We start from the raw sequence: 22,948 nt of genomic DNA, 5'->3' as shown, positions 1-22,948 counted from the left end.
TTTTATTTACAAAAATTAAACAACAATATTAAATGTATAACATATAAATTCAACTAATTGTTTATGTAAATTATTACACATGTGTATTTATTTATTAATTTATACATATAACTTACATAACAGCGAGCCAGAATAAAAATATGATAATATTTAGTAGTATTGATGTTTGCGTAGGAAATACGTACTATATATATAATATAATATAAAAAGATTTTGGGTGATATTTTTTTGGGAAATATCTAATATTAGGATGTGATAGCACACAATATAAATATGTCTGTGCGACAGTACTTTCTTTTAACCATAATTATATAATGTGCTTATAAATAATTTAAAAATACACTTTTTATCATTTATCTCAGTTATTTTCTATTCTAGACTATAAAATTACAACAACTATTTTGAAGGAAAAAATATATAATTATTAGTAATTCAAATAGTATTATAAATTTCTAAAATTCCAAAAGTATCTTGTAGCAGTTGACAAACATAATATTATCATAACTTGTGATTGAATGAAGTAAAAACTTAATAACACACTCTTATTTTGAAAACTTAAAAAACATTTACAGTGTTGGTTTTCAAAAGATGTTCCCCACCACTAGTTTGTATGGTGCAAGGTTGAACACTACACACCCCTATCTCCCTCCACAACCGTAATGCTTATGGCGTAGCTGCTACAGCTCTCAACATATCACAACATCTATGGCTACAACAACCTCGTCATTTGTCTTCCTCAAATCTCACACCTCACCGTTTTGTCTCACCAAAACATTGTTCACGAACATTGATGGGTTTGGACATGGAATTGGAACCCGCAGAGGTTACAGAGTCATAAAGGCTCAATCTCAATCTGATGTACCGAAGGAACAAGTTGTGATTGTGGGTGCTGGGATAGCAGGCCTTGCCACTGCTCTCTCCCTTCACAGGTTACAATTCCAGCTCTCTTCATAGCCACGATCTTGTTTATTCACTGTGATGATCTAACTTTGTGCATCAGGCTTGGAGTTCGGTCCCTGGTGCTGGAGCAGGCAGAGTCACTTCGAACCGGTGGAACCTCTCTCACCCTTTTCAAAAACGGATGGAGGGTACTCGATGCAATTGGAGTGGCTAATGATCTCAGAACTCAGTTCTTAGAAATTCAAGGGTACATGGATGCACACATGAACACCCTTTTGAAAAACTTGATCTTTTTTAATCTGTATACCAGCTGAGCTTGATCTGGTTCACACTATCAGCTGTACAGGATGGTGGTGAAGTCCGAGGATGGAAGGGAACTCCGCGCCTTCAATTTCAAGCAAGAGGATGAAAGGTACGTTCAGTGGTGTGTGGATATGATGATGAAGTATGCTTCACTGGGCATGGTTTGGAATGATTAGCAGATAATCATGCTATGTACAAATAACATTGGAAATTGATGCTTATATGTGTGTATGAAACAACATTTGTTAGTAAAGGCTAGTCTTCAACAGGATATCAGGACAATCAAAAGAAATGAAATAAACTTATTTCCTAGATGAAAACTAACTTATATAAGCTAATTTCTTTTAAGAAATACACTGAAGATAAAAAAAAAAAAAACCTCAATTATCATTTTCTCTTACAATTTTGTAATTGTCATCAAGCACTGGTTGTATGATAAGGCAGTAAGTTTTGGTGAGGACAAATATTAAGTCATGAAATGCAGTCAAGAGGTACGTGCAGTGGAGAGGAGAGTGCTTTTGGAAACCTTGGCTGGTGAGCTACCACTGAATACCATTCAATATTCTTCACAATTAGCAAGGATTGAAGCCACTCCAAATGGGGATACCTTGTTGGAACTTGTGGATGGCTCTAAGTTGCTTGCAAAGGTTAGTCATGGTGATATAACTATTACTAAATTTCTAGCTGCGGGCATCATTCATCATCACATGTTTAGTTAATGAAATGATTGGCTATATAATTGAAATCTTAGTGTTACAGTGTCCAAAGAATTACTAAATGATAGAACTTAGAGACATGATGGTCCATTATGAATAGAAAATCGATTTAATCTCTAAATAGACTGTGATAGGGTGCGATGGAATTCGATCACCAATAGCTAAGTGGATGGGATTTCCCGAGCCCAAGTACGTTGGTCACTGTGCTTTCCGTGGACTTGCGTCTTATTCTGATGGACAACCTTTTGGACCAAGAGTGAATTATATCTACGGAAGAGGGTTGCGCGCCGGCTTTGTTCCTGTTTCTCCGACCAAAGTTTACTGGTTCATCTGCTTCAATAGTCCTTCTCCAGGTTGTTATGAACAAAACGCATGGTAAAATTAAGTCAGTGACTTTGTAGTCGCAACTTGCATGATATACCATAAAATCTCATGAAAAAAAAATCGATGGCAGGTCCAAAAATAACCGACTCATTGGTGCTGAAGAACCAAGCTAAGGAACTGGTGAAGGATTGGCCTTCGGAGCTATTGAACATAGTGGATTGTACGCCGGATGATACTGTGATCAAGACTCCATTGGTAGACAGGTGGCTTTGGCCAGCCATAAGTCCAGGTGCTTCTGCAGGAAGAGTTGTGGTGGTTGGAGATGCATGGCATCCAATGACCCCAAATCTTGGGCAAGGAGCTTGTTGTGCACTGGAAGACTCAGTGGTTCTTGCTAAAAAGCTTGCCAGAGCAATCAAGTCTGAAGATCCATCTGTGGAAGAAGCTTTCAGGTCCTATGGCACTGAAAGATGGCCCCGTGTATTTCCACTAACCATACGTGCAAACCTTGTGGGTTCCGCTTTGCAGTGGGAGAACCCACTGGTGTGTTCTGTTAGGAACAATATTGTCATACCTAAACTAGTCAGGCTCGGGCCATTGTTAGAGCATACAAATTTTACATGTGAGAGTCTATAAAGAAGAAAAACATGGCTGCCAATGGCAACCACATTGAAAGATGCTTCATTTCTCTTCAATCTGTGTGCCTGAATATATATATATATATATATATATATACACACACTGCATTGAATGGGTATAAAAAGATAGATGTTTGCGTTCATTATTCAAAAGGTTACAATCACAGCATTTATCCAATCTTAAATAAGTACATTAAATCTGCGAACTTCTCCCTTATTATTTTACCTAAAATGATTGGCTTGCCAAAAACAAAATCTAGTGTACTTTTACCAATTAATACAGATTTAATAGTGGAAACACTCGAATTCTTTGTTATTGGGAAATAATTCCTCTGATACCATAAAACAGTGACACTAACAACAGATGCATTCCGAAATTAACATTAATCTGTATCACTAAATTTCTCTGGAATAGCAATCATGTTAACTCGCACTTCTATTATTTTCTTTCAGAAAACCAATTGCATAATAAATTTGTATATAATCTCTATAATCTGCTCTCCGCTTAAATCAGGAGGATTCAACAAATTCGTGTAATAATAAAGTGAAAATTGAAGAGGGTTGAGGATGAATAAGCGTACAAGCAATCTACTGATAGACAATCTAATAATAAGCAGAGCAATTCAGGTTTTCTTCGTCGTTGCGGAGAGTCTGGGGAAAAGTCAAGAAAAGACGGAGACCCATTTCTTATGCAGGCGTTGACCAGAGTCTGAAATAGAAATCTGCAACGGATGGGTAAAAATTAGAGAGTGTTGGTGGGAAGAGGAAAGGGAGAGAAGGGTGAGATTGAAAAGAGGTAACCTTTAGTTATGATGTGGTGGAGACGTGGGAGCGGAGAAGAACCAGAGAACGACGGCGCATAAGAGAACGAGGAGAGGGATGAGATGGACAGCGTGTTGTGCTGATCTGAGACGAGAGAGGTGTCTCTGGGCAACGTCGGAGAGGGGATCGTACGTGGGTAGGTGTTGGTCGGTGTCCATGTCCAAGTCCAAGGATGGTTTCTTACGCCAAACACTACCACTACCACTCCACGACCTCTGCATAGGTTAAGGTTGTGTTGTCTTGTGTTGTGTTGCGTTGCTTAGCGCAGGGGAATACAAATAACCCAACAAAGGGCGATGCTATCCTTTCACATCACTTCTCCAATTCGCTCTTAGCTTCTTTCTCTCTCCTTCTTATGTCACACTTGCGTAAACCCTTTCTCATTTTTTTTTTCTCTTCCACTGTCAAACTGTATTTTTCTTGGTGCCGGCGTATAATATGTGTATATACATACGGACTCTGTTGCCTATACAATACCAATATTTTCATAATATGTTTTACTTCATATTAAATATTTTTTTTGTCAACTTTCAATGTATGAGATAAATTTGTGCTGAAAATATTATTTAAAAAATGCAGGGAATTACAGACTTCAAACACTTTAAAGAAACAGGTTTTGCGAATCGCGGAACTGAATGGGATAAGGTCGAAATACATATAAAAAATGAAGTCTTAATTTTCTCTCTCTAATTTTTTCGTACTTTTACATTCGGATCAAAATTAATTTTGTGCTTGAAATAATTAGTTTTGTAAAGATTATGAAGGTGTTGAGATGAAAAGTTTGGGTGATGTATATATATATATATATATATATATATATATATATATATATATATATATATAGTTTATGTGGACAGGGTGATGGAATTGATAGAAAAAAGTGAGAGCTGAACTGCATGATTTTCATATGCAAAATAAGAAGCAGAAGCCAAGATACTCAGTTATTGAGCAGTGATGGGGAATGGTAATATTAGGGTGAAGAGTGGCATCAGATAAAGCAAATGAGAAACAGATACGTGTGGGGGTGAAGAATGCCCTCACTTGTTGCTTTTCGGCACTTCACAATGTGCGTTACCCACTCAACAACACACCTTTTGTCTTTTTCATAAAAATGATACACATTGCAAAACAAAAACATATTTCCGTTGCCGGGACTTGAACCCGGGTCTTTCGGGTGAGAGCCGAATATCCTGACCAACTAGACTACAACGGATTTCTGATTCTCTTACGCACATTTCTTTATTTATATATATATATATATTTATTCGCTTATCTCTTTTAGGAAAGTGAAATTAATTGAGGCTACATACGTGATATTTGGTGATAATGTGACATTGGCTCTATATTATAATGTATGACTCGTAACACGCAAAATTGGTTACCCGTGTCTCTAAGTGGTTACTTATGTGATGGACACAAAACTGGTTACCCGTGTGTCTGTAAGTGGGTTACCTATGTGACATTTATGCTTACCCACTCTTTATGAAAAAAAAATCAATTTTTTTTAATAAAAACAATATATTACATCGGTTAGATAGCTTAACCGATGTAATAACCCTACTAGAGTTAGCTACCCGTGTGTCTGTAAGTGGTTACCTATGTGACGTTTATGACTCACTCACTCTTTATGAAAAAAAATTCAATTTTTTTTAATATGGATCATATATTACATCGGTTAGATTACTTAATCGATGTAATAATGGTCATTACGAGTAAACAAAAATATATTACACTAGTTGTTTATAAGAACCGATGTAATATATTCTTTTTTTACCCTATTTTGAAGCTCACGCTGCTCATTCGCGCACAATCTCACTCTGTCATCTCATTGTCACGTCTGCAACATCAAATATGTGTCATGTGCATAGGTGTCAATGTGCAGAGGGTGTGGGACTCTTATCTTTCTCTAGTTACAAAATAAAGTAGAAAGGAAAGAGAAGGAAGTTGTTACAGGGAAGTATAGGCAATAAGCTAAAGAACTCAGTGTTCTACATTTTGTCTTCTCAAAAGTATGAATACATTTATCTATATTTGTTTTATCTCTTAGTGCGTGTTTGGATTGGGGAGTGGATGTGTGAGGATGTGAGAATAAAATGTGAAGAAAATGAAGTTGTTTGGATTGGGGTATGTTAAAGTGAATGTGTGAGGAAAGTTTATGGAAATTTGTGAGTGATATGATGGTTGTGAGAGAGTTTTTTTTTTTTAAAAAAAAATTGTTAAATGTTACTTTACAAATTTATCCATGTCTATTAAAATTTTTTAATAATGAAATGAGTTATTTTTTGTTTAGAAATAAACAATTTTCAAATATTTCGTAGATTTAAAAATTAAAATTAGAAACTAAATATATATTAAATATAAATATATATAATTTAAAAATTATAATTAGAAAAAAAATGTATTCAACAAATTAAATAAAAATAAAACTTCAAATAATTTCTTAAAATATTAAACATGCATTATAAAATTAAAAAATAAATCAGATCTAATATAAATAAAAGATAATATTTTTTATTATTAAAAATCATATAATAATAAAAAATAAATAAAATACTAAAAAAGTATAAGGTAATTAATAATAGAAAATAATTTCATAAAATACTATTATCAAATAAATTACAAACTCAAAAACTTAATAATTATAAAAAATAAATTAATATAAACACAACAACAAATTAAACAAAAAAGATAACTTAAAATAATTTATTAAATATTAAATATATACTATAAAATTAGAAAAAAAAATCACATCTTATCTAAATAAAAAAATACGTAAGGGTATTTACTGTTCTCAGGTATATCCTCTCCTCTCTTCCCTACAAAATCTGGATCCAAACCATTTATATCTTCTTACTTCTTTCCTTGTAAACCGTACCAATATGCTCTTATTTTTTTTCTCATAATAACTTTTGTTTAGCCCTTGTTAATCATCCATACTCATTTTATTTAGTTAGAGAGCTTTTTAAATGGAGAAGTATATATATGTAGGATTTGATTGTGAAGTTGGAAAGTGATAGGTTAATCTGATTTAGATTATGGAGGTTATGTAAAAGGGAAGAAGATGCATAAGAAATAAGAAAATGATTAGGATTAAGAAGGACTTGGTAAACAATTAGACATGGAGATGGATCCCTGTCTAGAGAGATTAACAGTTAAGGCTTTAGCCCTGCTAGTGTACAATTTCTTTACATTGGAGCTTTGATCTTGCATTAACCTCGCCAAGCTTCTCTTCGCATTGGCTCTGAAGGGACAGTTCGAAGCCAGGAACCCATCCACCAAATGCAAGTAAGCCTCCAAGTCGTGACAACACGCCATGTCCGCATCCGGTTTAAGGTACGGCGACATCTTCGTGTGCACGCGCAGCTCAGTTCCCACGTGCGAGTATGCCAGCGGTGTCTTCTCCTCCAACACACCCCCTCCCACGTTCCGTATTTTCTGCTCAAGCTCCTCGCTCACGAAGATCCCAGGCACGCGTGTAATCACGTCCTGCGAGTTCACAATCCGTAGAACCTTCACGTTCTTCGCCGTCAACCGCTCTCCGAAGGCCTTGTTTCCCACGCGCGGCCCACCGAAGGAAAAAACAGCCACGGGTGGAACTCCGGCGCAGCACGTGCTTATCTCATCGGCCACCAGTAAGGCCAGCGTGGCACCCAGGCTGTGTCCGGTGACGGTAATGCTCAACTCTTCGTCTCTGTAGAGATTCACGAGTCTCTTCACTTCCTCCACAACGGACTCGGACAGACTCGCCACGTGTGCTCCTTTGGTCTTGTAGAGACTCATGAACCCACACTCCACTTTGGGCTTTCCTTGCCCTCCGGGAAGGTCTACCAATTGGGCCCGGAGATTCTCGGCCCATTCCATACACGTGGAGGTTCCGCGGAGAGAGATAACGATGTCTCTCCTTCCCATCCGTGCGATCTCTCTTCTGTCTTCGCAAACGGCCACGTATCCAACCCAGCTCGACCGCTGGCTCATCCACCCAAGATCCGGGGCCACGTCATCCACCCATTTGGGCAACCCGATCGATGACGTGGCATAGAGGCTTTTCGTCACTCTGTACGACCTATCCGGAAGCGCCACGTGGCGAGGATGTGGCGGCTCTTCGGTTGACATGGCTGGGTCCGAGTGAAAGGCCTGATACGCGGCTTGGACGAATTCGCCGTAGCGCACGACTTCTCGCCGGAGATTTTCGTCCAGAGGATCCAGCATCCCTTTCCAGTCGTTGCTGCCGTGGTACTCTCTCCACCGCCCGCCGAGGATGTTCCTCGGGGAGTACTCCGCCGTCATGGAGAGCAGCCGCTGGAGGCGATTGAGGTGGCGCGGGGACATTTCTTCGTTCGCCTTCATCTCCGGCCAGAGCCTGGCCAAGTTGAGCCCTTCTAGAAAGCTTCTTCCTTTCTTTTCCTTCGGGTGGTTGATGATTGGTTGGTGCGGGTGTTGTTGGTGGTGGTGGATTTGGGTGGGTGGGGCGACGGGCATCTGGGTCTCGAGGAGCTTGTCGAGGTTGGCGAGGTGCAAGCGAGTTGACTCGGTGGTGACAAAGGGCTTCTGAAAGGTTGAGGATGAGGAGGCTTGGCATCTGAAGCTGAAGCTGGGGCACCTTATGGCCTGGAACTTGTGAAGGTTGTGGGCTGGTACGGTGGAGCTGATCTGCATCATGGTGAATTGATTGAAAGGAAAATCTTTGTTTTTGTTTGTGAGATGAATGAAGGATTATTGAGCAGATAGATGAAGAGAGCTTGAAGAAGGAGATGCTGCAAATTGAATGGATCAAGTCATAGAAGAGGTGTATTTAAAGAGGTGGTAGTTGGTCGTTGCAAAATTGCCATTGCATCATCTTATAATTACGGGGATACCCAATTCCGTTATTATTTTACCCGCTTTTAATCCCCACTCAATTCCTTTTGAGACCTTTCAAGGAATAACAGTATTAAACAAAGGGAAATGACATCATAGGAGAAGAAAATAAAATAAAAAACAATTTCCCACCCGTGAGATCTTTTGTAAAATTTGATTCTACTGTTCCTTTTAATTTATGAAAATAATTCTATTTTTTGTTATTATAAGTATTTATAAAAAGTTATCCAAATTTAATTGTATTTATACTATTATTTATTTATAAATAAAGACATAATAATTCATTAACTTTTGTTGTAGCGAACTTGAAGACCACACTTAAATAATAATTAATCTTTTCTAATTGATTGATAATGCAAAAGTTTAATTTTATTAAGAAGTTTTTACAGCAGAGATAGGTCTTAAAGCAAAAGATTACGACAATGATGAAAAGTTATTATGACATGAATGATACATGTATTAATGAGGAGTCTAATTTTAAGTTTGTATTTTTCTTTTGTTTATAATTCTTACTAATAAATACGCGTAAGAAAAAGAAAGGTTTATACTGAAGCGTGTATGGGAAAATTTTGAATGTGAAAAGTGCATTAGATTTTTATGTTTTGGGAAGGGAAGCTGAGAAAGCAGTAGTTTAGTCGCATTCCATAAAAGTCTGCTGCCACGGCGTGACGTGCTTCTCACTCGCTTTGTCCTGTAATGACCAATTTGTCCCTGGAAAGGAAAACAAAATATAATAACATTATCTCATCGTAGAATTTGATTTGGAATTATAGACGGTTTGACTCGTAAAATCATAGATCTTACTATTATTAACAAATGTAATAAATATTGTCAACTTCCCAAGGTCAAAATTATAAGATGGCTTATTTTTTAATTATTATTATTAATTTCTTTTTTATTTTGTTGTTGGAAATCTTGCGTCGAATAGAAAAAATTACATTTTATAGTATACAAGTTATGCGAATTTTACCTTATAAGTCAATTTTATATTATTATTATTATTATTATTTTTTGTTATATGAGATCTCAGATCAATTATGGATAAGGACATTTCATAATATATATAAGTGATACAAACTTAACCTTATAAGTCGATTTGATAAGATTGAGTTAGACTTAGAGTTCACCTCTTAATATGATATCAGAGTTATTTAAAGTCTATCACGAAAGTTTGTTACGCTTATTGACTCATTATTAGACTTTTATCGAGTCATCTATAAATATATAATGTCACGACACGAGTTTGAGGATTTTAGCGTAAGGGTGTTTGAGATCTCATATTAACCAGAGATAAAGGGATTTCATAATATATATAAGTGGTGCAATCTCACATTATAAGTCATTTTTATAAGGTTGAGTTAAACTTAAAATTATTGTAAGTAAGTATATGATTTTTGAAAAATAACTTCTTCTTTTTTATAATGAATGAGAGTTAGAGAAGAATTTAAATATTAATTAGTAAATTATACAATTTTAATGAGAATCGAAAACAATATAAAATATTAATGTTGTCATGTGAGTGTCCAACATATGGTCAGTTTCATTTATTAGATCAGCAATAACATGTCCCTAAAATATTGAGAAGGCTTTTGATACCTGGCAATAGTCAAGAAATGTTACTTTGGTGGGACTAAGGAGAACAAGTCATTAATGTTGTTTGATTTTGGCTCAAGTGTGAGCATGAAAGTTTGATAATATGGGTTTGACAGTTAACATATTTTCAAAAGCTAGGAAGCATGCAAAATGTATATGTTAAGACACAGATATTCCAATGTTGGACGTTTGGGAAAGCATTTTGATCCCGCAATGTGGCACTAAAGGAGTTTGAACATTGAATAAGCAACAAAATAGAACAAGTCTGGTCAAGTCAAATACTTGTTTGGGAACAAAACAAAGAAAACCTCGTTGGCCTTAGATACACATAGGTGGTCTGCTCTGTCTTTACCGGTTCAATTCTGAGAAGTAAATTACTGCATTGTTTTGCATAGCATTTAAGTGTCTGAGCAATGCTTGGACCTTATGATAATGCCGCCGGATGCTTTGTTGAATTCATGGTCTTATGTCATACACCTTGCTTTTATTTCATACAGATATGGATACTCAATTTTATATACATATTCATCATAATATTCAAATCTAAATATATTAACTTATAATTAAAATATAAAATATTAATATATTTAAACTTAAATATGTTTCTCATTTTTATATTATAATACAAAATTGATTTTAGTTTCTTTTAAACTATTCCGATACTTATATCAATTTTATTTTATATAATGAAGAAAAATATATATTTAATTGATATATTTCAATAATTTTACTCTTTTGTAAAATCTTGCCATGTTTCCACTTCTAAACGGGTATAAAACAAAAGTATCGATGAAACTAAAGTGTAGAGAACATTTTTTTTTATCAGAAAAAAATTAATAAATAAATTGAATCACTTAAAGAGTGATCCAATCCTCGTACAAAATATTTTTAAAAAAACTCTTCCTCCCTTCTTAAAATTATCTGCTGAACATACAAGATTATAATTACAAGCAAAAAACGCACACATAAGAGGTCAAATAGTCATCCCCATACAAGTTCCTTGATTCAAACACCAATCAGAAAAAGAGAACATCTTATAACGAGACTTAGCATAGATCTAAGACCAAACCTTGACTTGAACCATTACAAATATTTCAGACGCATCAGTCTTTCTCCTATTAAAAATGACATTATTCCTGTGTTTCCAAATTTCACTCACCACACAAATTCAAATAACTAATTAGACGAGAAAGATTTCATAGTCGGAACTAAATAAAATTTAACATAAGGTCGGAATGAATGACAGACACCACAGAGCCACTCAAAGCGTAGAGAACATGCTGCACGTGATTTCATTAACGTAGCAAAACCTGTAAAATAGACACTTTTTCCCACACCGAGGCATGGCACTACACAATGAAGATAATCATCAACACTGCACTACAATAAAAAGCTTGGGACATATAAAGCAACAACAGATTTTCTTTCAATAACATGAGTTGAAATATATGTATACCCCACTCCCATCATCACTTTTATAGGAAGTGGAAGAACCACTCAAAGGGCCACTAATCATACTGCAAAAAGCTATGGTAATCATTTTTATAATAGTATATTCAAATTATTGACGTATGGAAATATTGTCAAACACTTAATAATTTCACATAAAATCAGTATATAATTCTATTGTTTTATTGTTGTGCTAATATTTTTCATTTCATGTTTTTGTTGTTTTTCACTGCTCATTTTTCGGCTTGCTACATTAATGGATGGAATTAATACTTTGGTATTCTTCTTCTCATATTTTTTGTAGGTACAAGTTTTTATCTCTATCACGTTAAGAACATATATAAAGTACCACACACGCATTATCTGTAATTTAAATTTTACAAAAAATTAAAATTATCAAAGAATTTTATTTTTATCGCTACTGAAAAATGATTTTTAACATAAATTATTTTCATTTTAGATGATTTATGTTAGATGTAAATCTCACGCATGCAAAAAAGTGTAATATCGTTGACCAAAATCCGTTATAATATATGCAAATATTATGAGTACCAATATTATTCTCAGATAATTTAAAATATTATTATATTATTTTAAATTATCTGAAAAATAAAATTATATACTCTTACGAAGTAATTATTGTGAAGTTATTAAAAAAACAAAAATATCATGTGCAATAAAAAATTCGGAAAGTGTCCTTTATTTGAATTAAAGATGAGATGTGTGGAGTTTGAGAGTGATAAAATTGTGAAGAAAGGGAGATTGTTTTTATTATTGTAGGTAAAATAAATTTGTGGAAAAAAAATTAATAAAGTTTGTGAGTGATGTTATAAACTTGAAAGATTTTTTTTAAAATGTTATATCATTGTCCTTAAAAATAATTGAAAAATGAAATAAGAGATATTTCTGTGTAGATTTTAATTAATTAAAATTTTATACATTATTTTCGATACTGTTAAATAATTATTTTTGAAAAAATATGAGTGATTTAAAATATAAAAAATTGTCATAAAATAAATGTTTTAATTGTAAATTAGATTTTAATATTAAAAATTGTAAAAAAAAAACGTTTTAAAAATAATTTAAAATGCATTAAAAATAAATAATCTAAAAAACCTATGATTATCAACTAAAAAAATTAATTAATTATGAGACACATATAAATGTTGACATAATTATTATCAATTAAAAACATAAAAATATTAATTATAAGCATGTTATTTTTAGATATTCCCCTGCCAAGTACGCTTACGAGGAAACAAACAAAATTTATAATTCTAATTGATATTAGAAACTGTTTCAATCAATTGCTATTCTTTTATTCACAGATTATTTTAGGTAACAACATGAATGGTTAATGTTATTACATTTGAGAATTTGAAAATCAAACCTTTAATCAAGTGTATGTTTAAGACATGTAATTATTTCTCAAAAATTAATAATATATAGTTAACTATCCTTTCTTTTTCGTTTTATATCTTAAAAAGTTTAAGCATATCTTGTTTAAGATTGTTAAGAAGTTAAGCATATCTTATTTAAGATGGATAAGAAGTAGATTTTAAATTTATAAAATCAACTTATAATATAGGTTTATATATAATGAAATGTGATTATTTTTATTTCTAATTTTCAAACTTACGGGTTATGAAAAGAGTGTCATTTTACATAGTTTTACGAAAGTGATTAAATAAATGCTTGGTTTTGTTTATAAATCAATTTATCGATAATTGTATAAAACACATGCAAGCTGAATATATGCATGTAATCTTGTTTAAGTATAGAAAAAATAAATATTCATTCTTCAGAGTTTTATTCAGCTCTTACAGCCACTACAATATTGTCAGACACCTAATAATTCTAGCATGGAATCAATATGACAATCATTTATTTATTGAAAGTTGATTTTATGTGACACGTTTTGTGGAAATGACAAGTTTTCATCACTTTAGTTGTTGTCACCTATTATAATTTCAGGCTCTGTTTTTATTTGCCCTCTCGGGCACACTATCCTTAATTTCTGTCCCATCACATGGCATGCATAATTAATTTATTTTCTTTTTGGAATTTGAGGTGACATTTTATGTAGTACTAAAAGAAAAAAAAAAAATATTAGGGTAAAATGGTTGCTTACTCTTGTTGTAAGATGCAGTGGCTGGCCTCTGTGCCATATATATATATAAAGACAAAAGACTAAAAGCAAAATGCCCTTTAAATCTTTCCTTCTTTTTCCAAATCTTTTAAACGTGTAGTACATTATTTTGTTGGCACATACAGTCTACTTTTAGTGGATTTTATTTCTTTCTTTTAATCATTTATCTCATTTAACATCATCTATGGTGCTGAATATTCTATACTGGTATTCGGCTCAAACAAAAGACTTGGCTTTCCAACACCACAAGATAAATTTATGTTTAATATTATTAATCAAAGAAATTAATTATTTTTCAAGTAAGGTTAAGAGAGTATTAGATTTTTATGGGTTTGGGATTAATGCAAAATGTATAAACAAGTGCGATTTATTTAGTGCAGATTTACGTTCAACCGATTTCGTTAAAAATGCGGTGACATTTTTATAATTAAGCTCATTTACAAGTGTGCGGCTATTAGTAAAGTTGTACTTGTAAATCAAGCGTTTGGATTTATAAGGGCGGCTATTTGTACAACCGCCCTTGTAAATCAAAACACTTTGATTTACGAATGCGGTTTTACAAATAGCCGCCTTCTTAAAACCTTTTTAATTCTAATTTAGAAATGCGCCACTTACGTGTTGATACTCTTCTTTCTCTCGTGCTTCGTTTCTTTTATGTGCTTTCTCCATTATTTTTTTCCTCTCTTTTTTGCATTGTCTTTGTTGTTGCCGCCTTGCTCCGTCATATATTTGCGTTTCATTAGAAAAAATTTATTTTCGTTTTTTGGACTTCCATTGGGATGAAATACGAAAATGTATGATATGAATGCACCAAGAGATTGAAAGAAATGCAAAAAATAATGACCATGTTCTTCGAAAAATAACTTTGATTAGAAACCTAATCAACAGTGACGAGGAAAGAAACCCTAACGATTCTCATAAATGCAGCTATGTAAATAGCCGCATTTATAAATTAAATTTACGAATGCGGCTATATAGCCGCCTTCTTATCTCTTCGATTTACAAATGCGTGCTCATCAAATACGGTTATATAGCCATCCTTATAAATGTAAAATAGTCACACTCGTTTTGCTTTTCTGCACCAGTGGATAATCCTTCTGACAGAAAAACGACTTGTACAAAAATTATTATAAATAAATAAGGATTTCAAAATTAAAAGGTAATGATTCTCTTACTATAATATTTGTGACCTAAACATATTTATTATTAACTTGAACATATTTATTGTTAACTTGAGCGTCATGTATATCAGTTGAACTGAGAGAAAAAAAAATCAAAAACACTAAAAAAATAAGATTTTTTGATAAAAAAAATCTGACATTATAAGAATATCATTTATAAAAAATAGATGATAGTTTTAATAGAGAAGAAAACTTCAAGTTAGTATTTTAATTTGATTAATATACAAATGGTCATGGTCAGAAATCTCAGTATCCGGATAGTTAAAAGTTGGTGTAATAGATAACTATATATGAAGCAAGTTGTTTATATGCACGTGATCTTGGTTAAGTATAAAAAAGGTATTAATGTTGGGAATTTAATATAAGCATGAGAAAAGTTTTGGTAGTTTGGTGGAGCAGTATGATATTATAGATGTTCCGCGGAAGAGAATATTAAGTTTGATGTCAAACACCGTGTATCCCATTGGGTTGAGTACGGAAGGAAGGAAAAATGTTCACACAGGGAGAGTATAATAGTAGCAACAATTTGTGTGTTGTTTTAGAAAATTATGGGTAGTGACAAGGACAAATGAAAACTTCATTGATAATGAGAGTTGATTAAAGAATGAAATTGAAAAGTCAGCTAAGTAAATGTGTTTATGGTTGAGTGATTTAATGTCATAATTTAGTATCTAATATTTGACATCCCTGCGCCATGATCCAGAGAGGGAGCATATATTATATTCATCTCTTTCCACCAAAAAGTACTTCGATTGCATCAATTTAACATAACCATCTTATTTAAAATTTTGGTTTCCTTACCAATGAGATCCTTTTCGATATTCTATTTTATAGAGATATTTGAAAGTGTTATGTGATTGGGTGATTTTGGAGATGGTTATCGGATAATATTCCTCCCTTGGAAAATAAGACCTTGGAAAATAAGACCTAGAGAATAATTAAAGTTTTTGTCTTATTTTTTTGGTCGGTCAGACAGGTTGTTGGGTGTTTGTCTGTGATCCTTCTCGTTTTCGTGTTTCTCCTTCGGCTCTTGGTCTTGGGTGAACACTGAAAGGGTACTTGTGGAAGGCACTCTGACACTCAAATTAGTAAAGCGGGTGATCGGTATTCATGTAGGTGCACAGTAATAAATGACGTACATTTCTCCTTAAAATGTGTGCTATTTATATTATTTTAATGAATTTACCTTATTGGGTTTGATTAGTGGAATATATCTCATAACTTATGGGTGTATTAACTAATCCTTAATGACGAATTAACTTCACTGACCTTAGTTTGAGCATTAATGGATGTATGTGTCGGTCGACCAGACCGACCATGACGATTTGACCGGGTCTTCGATCTCGCCCATACCAGATAATTTTTTTATACTGTTAACTGAGTACAAGAAGATGAGGATATTAAGAGCATAAAATAATATAGAGTGTTTAAAGAATATAGTGAAAATATATTAGGGAGTAATTGCCTATTTATAGTATCTAGTTTATCTGGATTGTATTTTACCACTTTATGAGACATAAATGAGTTTAATAGCAGTATCGTGTAATAAAATAAAGTATTAAAGAATTACATTAATTGTGTGATAATATGTTTAATTGTGATGAAATTTAAGTGTGTAAATTAAGATAGTAAAGTGGAAATAATCCTGTAGAACATGTGTACATAACTATAAATTATGTTAGGAAATAAGTGTGAACCTTTGGAAACCGTCCACAAAACTTTCATTCTACTATCAGAATACGCTTAAATGCTAACTTAAACTTGGACGGCGCACAGAAAGAAAGAAAAATAAATAAAGAAATAAACATATTTTTTTACACAAACATCCAATTCATACACTATTATTATTATTATTATATATTAATCATTTTTTCTTTTTCCTGTGATTTTACAATTTCACTACTCTAAAAAATAATTAAATTTCTAATAAATATAATTTATTTTAATTTTAATTTTAAGCATATGAATTTGTTAAGTATATTTCTTTTCTTCGTGGTTTGACTAGACTGATTTGAAAGTTTTTCTTTTTTTTAAGCTACATATTTATAATAATTTATTTATATAGTTTAAACTTTTTTAAGTGTTTACCTTGATAAAAATATTTGTTGCATGTGAATGTGGATTTTGACCAAACTCAACAATTATTAGTTTATCATATCATGTATCCTAGTGAACATTATGATATATTTAATTTTTATTCAAGCTCGGGATTGTATGACTATAAGAATTTATCATGTACTTATTTTATTTTATTCCAAGGTTTTGGAGAAAATACTTCAACCAAATATTTTATGTTCTAATTTTAGTTGTTGTTATATGTTTTCTGGTGGTAAATAAAGCAACACATTTCTACAATCTTGATTGAGAATGATTTCTTTATAAAGGGGTGTGTGTATGTGTATATTGATGTAGATTTTTTATCATTAAGATACCTAAAAGTCCATTTAATTGCATTTCAATGATCTTTTCGAATTTTTGACATGTATTTGTTTACGACTCCATTAATGAGTTATACCTGACCTCGTGCACATCATTACATACAAGCTTCCAAATCTTAAGGAATGAGAAACTACTAACATTTTATCCATTTTCTCTATGGAGGAGGCACACTACTTCTTAATCTCAATTTGAAATGATTAGTCAATGGTTGACTTATTAGCTTGACATTCTTTATATGACCTCTTAATCACTTGGTCAACATACTTCGTCTAGGAAAATCATATTTTTTTGTACTTTTTTGTCTCTCTTAATATGCATGTCAATAATATGATGATTTGGTCATAACTTTTTCATATCAAAAGACTTGAAAAATCCTTCATTCAAGTGTTTTTTTTTTATCTTTGATGCATCTTTCCCAACCACGAACATGTGGTTTATATAAAATAGTAGTGCAACAAAATCTTCTTCACAAACACATCTTCACTTAGACTTAGAACATTTAATTTTACTCTATTTCAACTATAATTGTTAATTAATCCATTATTTTAATTAGAAATTACCTAATTGAGTTTATTTTGGTTTTAACTGCAATTATTATTTAATCTCAAATTTGTAATATAGTAGACGATTTAATTTTTATTGCAACAGATTGTCTTATGAATTTATTTTATGATTTTCCTGTATCTCTTTCCTTAATAGTATTACAAAATAATATCCTTCTTCATATGGATTCAAATATATACACATGCCAAAAAACAAAACATCGAAAAATAGAAAATTACATCTACTTATTGGGGAGTTCAATCGCCTATAACCTCATCCATTATAGTGCAGTCAAAAATCAAGTACCTAGAAAATAACTCATATTCAATACTCATGACAAAACTCAACTAACATACATACATAAACATTTGACTATGCATTTGGAAGACACATGCTTCGAATTTGAACCAAAGATCTGCACCTATCATACTACCTTCACTCGGTTATCTCTTCACACAATTGCACAAATACAGGAACTAAGTCTTTTCATATGACTTGTCACACCAGTTATCTTTGAAACCATAGACTCGGTCATACAAATCTCCACTAACTCTCACTACTTGATCATTTTCATCTTTATGATTCCAATATAAAAGTAGAGTCAAAGTATCTCCTCTTAGACGAATCTTTAATTCAATGCATATTCTAAACAATCTCAACATTGTATTTTCTTTTCTATAAATGTTATGTCTTAATCACACTTCAACATGGTTCATACTTCATCCTACACATCAATAAACTATACAATCATACAAAAATTAACTCTTTTAACATACTAGAAATTCTAAAAATAATCAAAATTTATATATGCAGATCAGGAAATTCTCTCTCAACGAGTCTTAGGCTCGCCCAACGACCAAATCTTAGGACCAAATTTGCTCAGTGAAAAAACCATGAGAACCAAATTCTCCCAACGAGTATGGCTCACTCATTGGCTAATTCTCAGATATTTAATCCTCTGAATTTTTCCTAGCGACCAAATCATTAGGACCAAATTTGCTCAACAAACACGGCTAACAACAAACCCACTAAGACCAAATTCACGCAACGACCAATGTTCTTGGGTTTTTAATTCTCTAAATTTCGTTCAACAAGAACAACACTTGTCTAACGAAGTATGCATAATTTGGAGAATTTTGAAATTGATTCAAGTGTTTCAAACTAGGTTTTCAGATAATTTCTTACTAGTTTAGAAAGCTATAATCTCAATTGTACCTATATGGACAAAGAGAGACCTAGATAGTACCTGAAACTGGTTGTACAATTGCTGATGTGTTGGTTGCCTCCTCAATCTTTTCTTAAAGTCTCCTCCTTTTGTTATTGGTGCTCGGTCAGGGTGGACCTAAAAAAGGTACTCCTGCTCAAGTAAGTATTATGTGTAAAGAGTGTATATTGTAAAGCTGATTAAAGCGTACCTTACACCTCCGCAAAGGATTTTATTTATAGTGTTGGTTATGGGTCATTGCCATGATGGGTCAGATATCAGTTATTGACTGATAAACATCATGATCCCTGATTATTAGGGAGGTATATTGGTATATTGGAATATCTAGAGAATATTTGTAACATCTTTTAGTTAACCAGTATTTAGCTATTTGCCAGAAATATTTCTCGCATGTTTCGGGATATGAAGGTGACTCATTAAGTGTTATTTTAAATGTCATTACTATTATTTATTGTGTGACTTGAGGTGTTCTTTGACTCGATCGGTCGGTCACCAGGCCCAAAACTGGCTCGTTCGGTACCAATCGATACACCAAATTTAATCGCTTGATCTTATTTATAATTTTACAACTACTCAAGTACTCATACATGCCATTCTAACATTTCAAGCATCCAAACATTTCACAACGTCTATTCCACTCAAAGTTTAATCTTTGTAAGAAATTTCAACAAAGTGATCAAATCACTTTCACAATCATATCTTATAACCTATAAATCATATCTTATAACCTATAAGTACTGGCACTCAATTATAGCTTCTCTTACCTTATTGGATGAATGAGTACCAAAAAGAAGTTCCAATTATAAAGATAACCTAACATGCATCACATAGTTATGATCAATGATCTAAACACATATCTAAGACCTGAACTAACAAACACTAATCTAGGAGCCACGAATACCATATGCAAAATATATTTATCTAAGTAAATAAATAAAATAAAAATTGGAAAAATTGAGTAGTCTTAAAATGCTCACTTTCAGGAGTCAAAAGTGATATCTGATTGTCAATCAAATTAAGGATGAGGTCAAATTTTTAGAAAGAATATAGAAGAACTAAGAAAAAAATATTTTTAAAAAATAATAATTATTTTAAAATAAACCTAAATAATTTTAATAATAAAATATTTATATATCATTTTAATTATAACATTCATAATCTAAAATTATTTTCAACGTTTTTACATTTCCTTAAAAAAAACCATCCTAAAAAATTTACTTACTAAAAATGAACTAAGAATAATTTTATTTATAGTTGCCTCTATTTCCAACATAAAATCACCGTATTTAACATCTCACAACAATTACGCCAAAGTAATTCATAAAGTATATATATATATATATATATATATTAAAAAAAAACTTTTACAAAAGTAGGTCGTAAAGTAGATAAAAGATTTTGAAAAACAATTTTCGTATGCCACAAAATAGTATTAGTTTCTTATGGGTCCATAACTTTTTATTGTTGGAATGTGGACGTATGAATCTAATGAAATATGAAAGTGACTTATTAAGGTTATTTGGTAAATAGTTTGATGTTAATGACTTAAATTAAAAAAATACACTAAGGTAATAATCTCTTCATTTATGGAAATAAGTCGGAAGTTTGCTGTAGTGAATATTTAATTTATCTTATTGATATTATACTATATGTTTTGTCCATCTTTGTACTATTCGAATTTTCCCATGACTAATCACATGTTTACTGATAAAGTATTAGAGGCATATATTTTAAGTAAGATTTAATAGACATTTTACACTTCATATTTAAGTTCATAAAGTTTATAATTAACTTAAATATGTGATATTTATGGTATAATTCTGACTTATAAAACTAACTTTTGGAAAGGTTTAAGTGAAGGGAGAGGTTTGAGCGTTTAGGGTTGATCGACTGAGGAGAAAGACTTCGTGTTTGGGTAGAGAAAGAGAGTCAAACCTGATTTTTAAAAAATAATTGGGAATAATGAGAAAAATTATTATTTTTTTATTCTGAAGGATAATTATGACGGTGGAAAATGACATATTTTGAAAGATAATTGTGGTGGTTAGTTATTTTAAGTGATCACATGGGTAGATAAGTCATTAAATTTTTAAAAAATATTTTTTCAAGAAAAATAATTAAAACAAATAGAAATTAATCAAACATAAATAATATTCTATACAATATCTCATAATTTTGTGATTTTTTTTTTCAAAATGTCAATGCTGTTATTTTTTTCATATTATTCAAAATATTTATCTAAATAGAATGTTTTAGAATTTCGTATCATAAAAAAGTATATTAGAATTGTGTTTCTGGAAAATTCAATTTTTCACATTCATTTTGATTTTTTTTTTTAAATTTAAATGTTAAGAAACATATTTTTTAAGAAGTTATTTTTTGATAAATTTTGTATAAACTATTAAACTAATTAGTTATTATTAACTAAACAATTAATATATTATTATTATTAATAATAATTTTATGAATTTATTTATCTACTCTGTATTTATTATTGACTATATTTTATAATTTGAATCTGTGGATTTTTCTTGTCATCTTAATAAATAATATTTTAATATTCATTTTATATTTCAATTTCAATTATACCAATCCTGAAAAGATATGCTAATAGTTCAATAAATAAATACATATTTGCAACATTAACTTAAATCACTAATCTAAGTTATAACTTAAATTTTTTATTTTATTATCAAACAATTTTCTCGCCATTAAATCACAATGCTGTAAAAGAAAACATTTTTTCAACAATATTTTATACTTTCAAAAAATTAAATTTGTTTAAAAAAAATGAAAATTTATGTGGTTTCCATTAATCGAATTTTGTTGTTGAACACGTATCTGGGCTTTTCGTGGCATTGTTCACACTCACTAACCATATCCCTACACACCTTTTCACACTGTGCTTCTCTGTCCCCATTTGGCACCCATAATGGGGTTCCAGAGTAGCCCCACACGCCACAAATTAAAACATAGTGCGTCTTTATTAGTATCTTTTACAAAAAAATTTGCCCCTTTTCTACACAAGTTTAAAATTTATGTTTTGTATGATATAAAATATGAAATATATGAAACAACAGATCACAACTTATGCTACAACTCATTGTTAGCATACATGTATGTTTCCAATCAGTATGGTAGGTAATAAATTGGCGAGTGGGCACTTCTTCACTCACACTCACCAAGAGCACCGGATCAAGGAGGATTCTTCACTTTATTGTAGGCTAAACACAAAATATTAATAATTTGTATATAATCTAAAATACTATATATATTTTTAAGTAAGAAATTTAGGGAAACTAAAGTTCTCACATATAGTAAAGATGAGTAAAATAAATAATATATAAGTAAAATAATTTATTGCAATGTCGAGTTATAAGATTATGAGATCATGTAATGCACTATCAAGTATTGAAATGGCGAGATCACTTAGTGTATTGTCGAGTATTAAGATAATGAATCTAGTAGAATGTTATCAAGGATCGAGATGAGGATGTCCTATAATGTACTATCCAAAGTGTTTGAGATGTTCATGTCTTTTAGTGTACTACTCGAGTGTTCGAGATGTCGAGATCCAACTCGACATCATGACATCTTGGTAATATACAATAATCATCTCGTAATAAGGATAAAAGACTTAATAATGCAATTAACAATAAATACATAATAAACAACCTATAAATAATTAATTAATAGTACTTTGAGCTAGTTAAATCTAACATAGTTATCCATGCAATATAGAGAATAAATGTTTTGTGGATGTTTCGTAATAAATGAAATACTTGTTTTAATTAATTAGGGTTACTCAT

At 31.7% G+C, this 22,948-nt stretch overlaps 2 protein-coding genes, 1 long non-coding RNA gene and 1 other non-coding gene across 5 annotated transcripts; 1 reads left to right on the top strand and 3 right to left on the bottom strand.

Annotated features, from left to right (window-relative positions):
• Positions 1-517: 517 nt before the first annotated feature.
• LOC137809939 (monooxygenase 2) lies at positions 518-2,938 on the top strand. 2 transcript variants are annotated; one of them, XM_068611000.1, is made up of 6 exons: positions 518-929; positions 1,001-1,147; positions 1,247-1,312; positions 1,688-1,850; positions 2,044-2,272; positions 2,374-2,938. In XM_068611000.1, exons 1-6 carry the CDS (start codon positions 706-708, stop codon positions 2,877-2,879), a joined length of 1,335 nt encoding a protein of 444 aa, XP_068467101.1. In that variant the 5' UTR covers positions 518-705; the 3' UTR covers positions 2,880-2,938. The 2 variants fall into 2 exon arrangements, with proteins under 2 accessions (XP_068467101.1, XP_068467102.1); XM_068611001.1 differs by having other exon boundaries at positions 550-929; positions 1,239-1,312.
• Positions 2,939-3,342: 404 nt separating this feature from the next.
• On the bottom strand, positions 3,343-4,085 carry LOC137809940 (uncharacterized). Its single transcript, XR_011080825.1, has 2 exons — positions 3,683-4,085; positions 3,343-3,603 (listed from the first exon to the last, which is right to left on the bottom strand). It is a non-coding gene; the product is annotated as an uncharacterized lncRNA (long non-coding RNA).
• A 758-nt stretch (positions 4,086-4,843) lies between these two features.
• TRNAE-CUC (transfer RNA glutamic acid (anticodon CUC)) lies at positions 4,844-4,916 on the bottom strand. Its single transcript has one exon. It is a non-coding gene; the product is annotated as a tRNA-Glu (tRNA).
• Positions 4,917-6,769: 1,853 nt separating this feature from the next.
• On the bottom strand, positions 6,770-8,464 carry LOC137809938 (phospholipase A1-Ibeta2, chloroplastic). The gene has a single exon (XM_068610999.1). It carries the CDS (start codon positions 8,360-8,362, stop codon positions 6,794-6,796), a length of 1,569 nt encoding a protein of 522 aa, XP_068467100.1. The 5' UTR covers positions 8,363-8,464; the 3' UTR covers positions 6,770-6,793.
• Between the last annotated feature and the right edge of the window lie 14,484 nt (positions 8,465-22,948).

This window comes from Phaseolus vulgaris, chromosome 2 (genome assembly GCF_000499845.2).
Source record: "Phaseolus vulgaris cultivar G19833 chromosome 2, P. vulgaris v2.0, whole genome shotgun sequence".
In the NCBI taxonomy this organism is placed as follows: Eukaryota; Viridiplantae; Streptophyta; class Magnoliopsida; order Fabales; family Fabaceae; genus Phaseolus; species Phaseolus vulgaris.
This window is presented reverse-complemented; position numbering and strand designations above follow the sequence as displayed.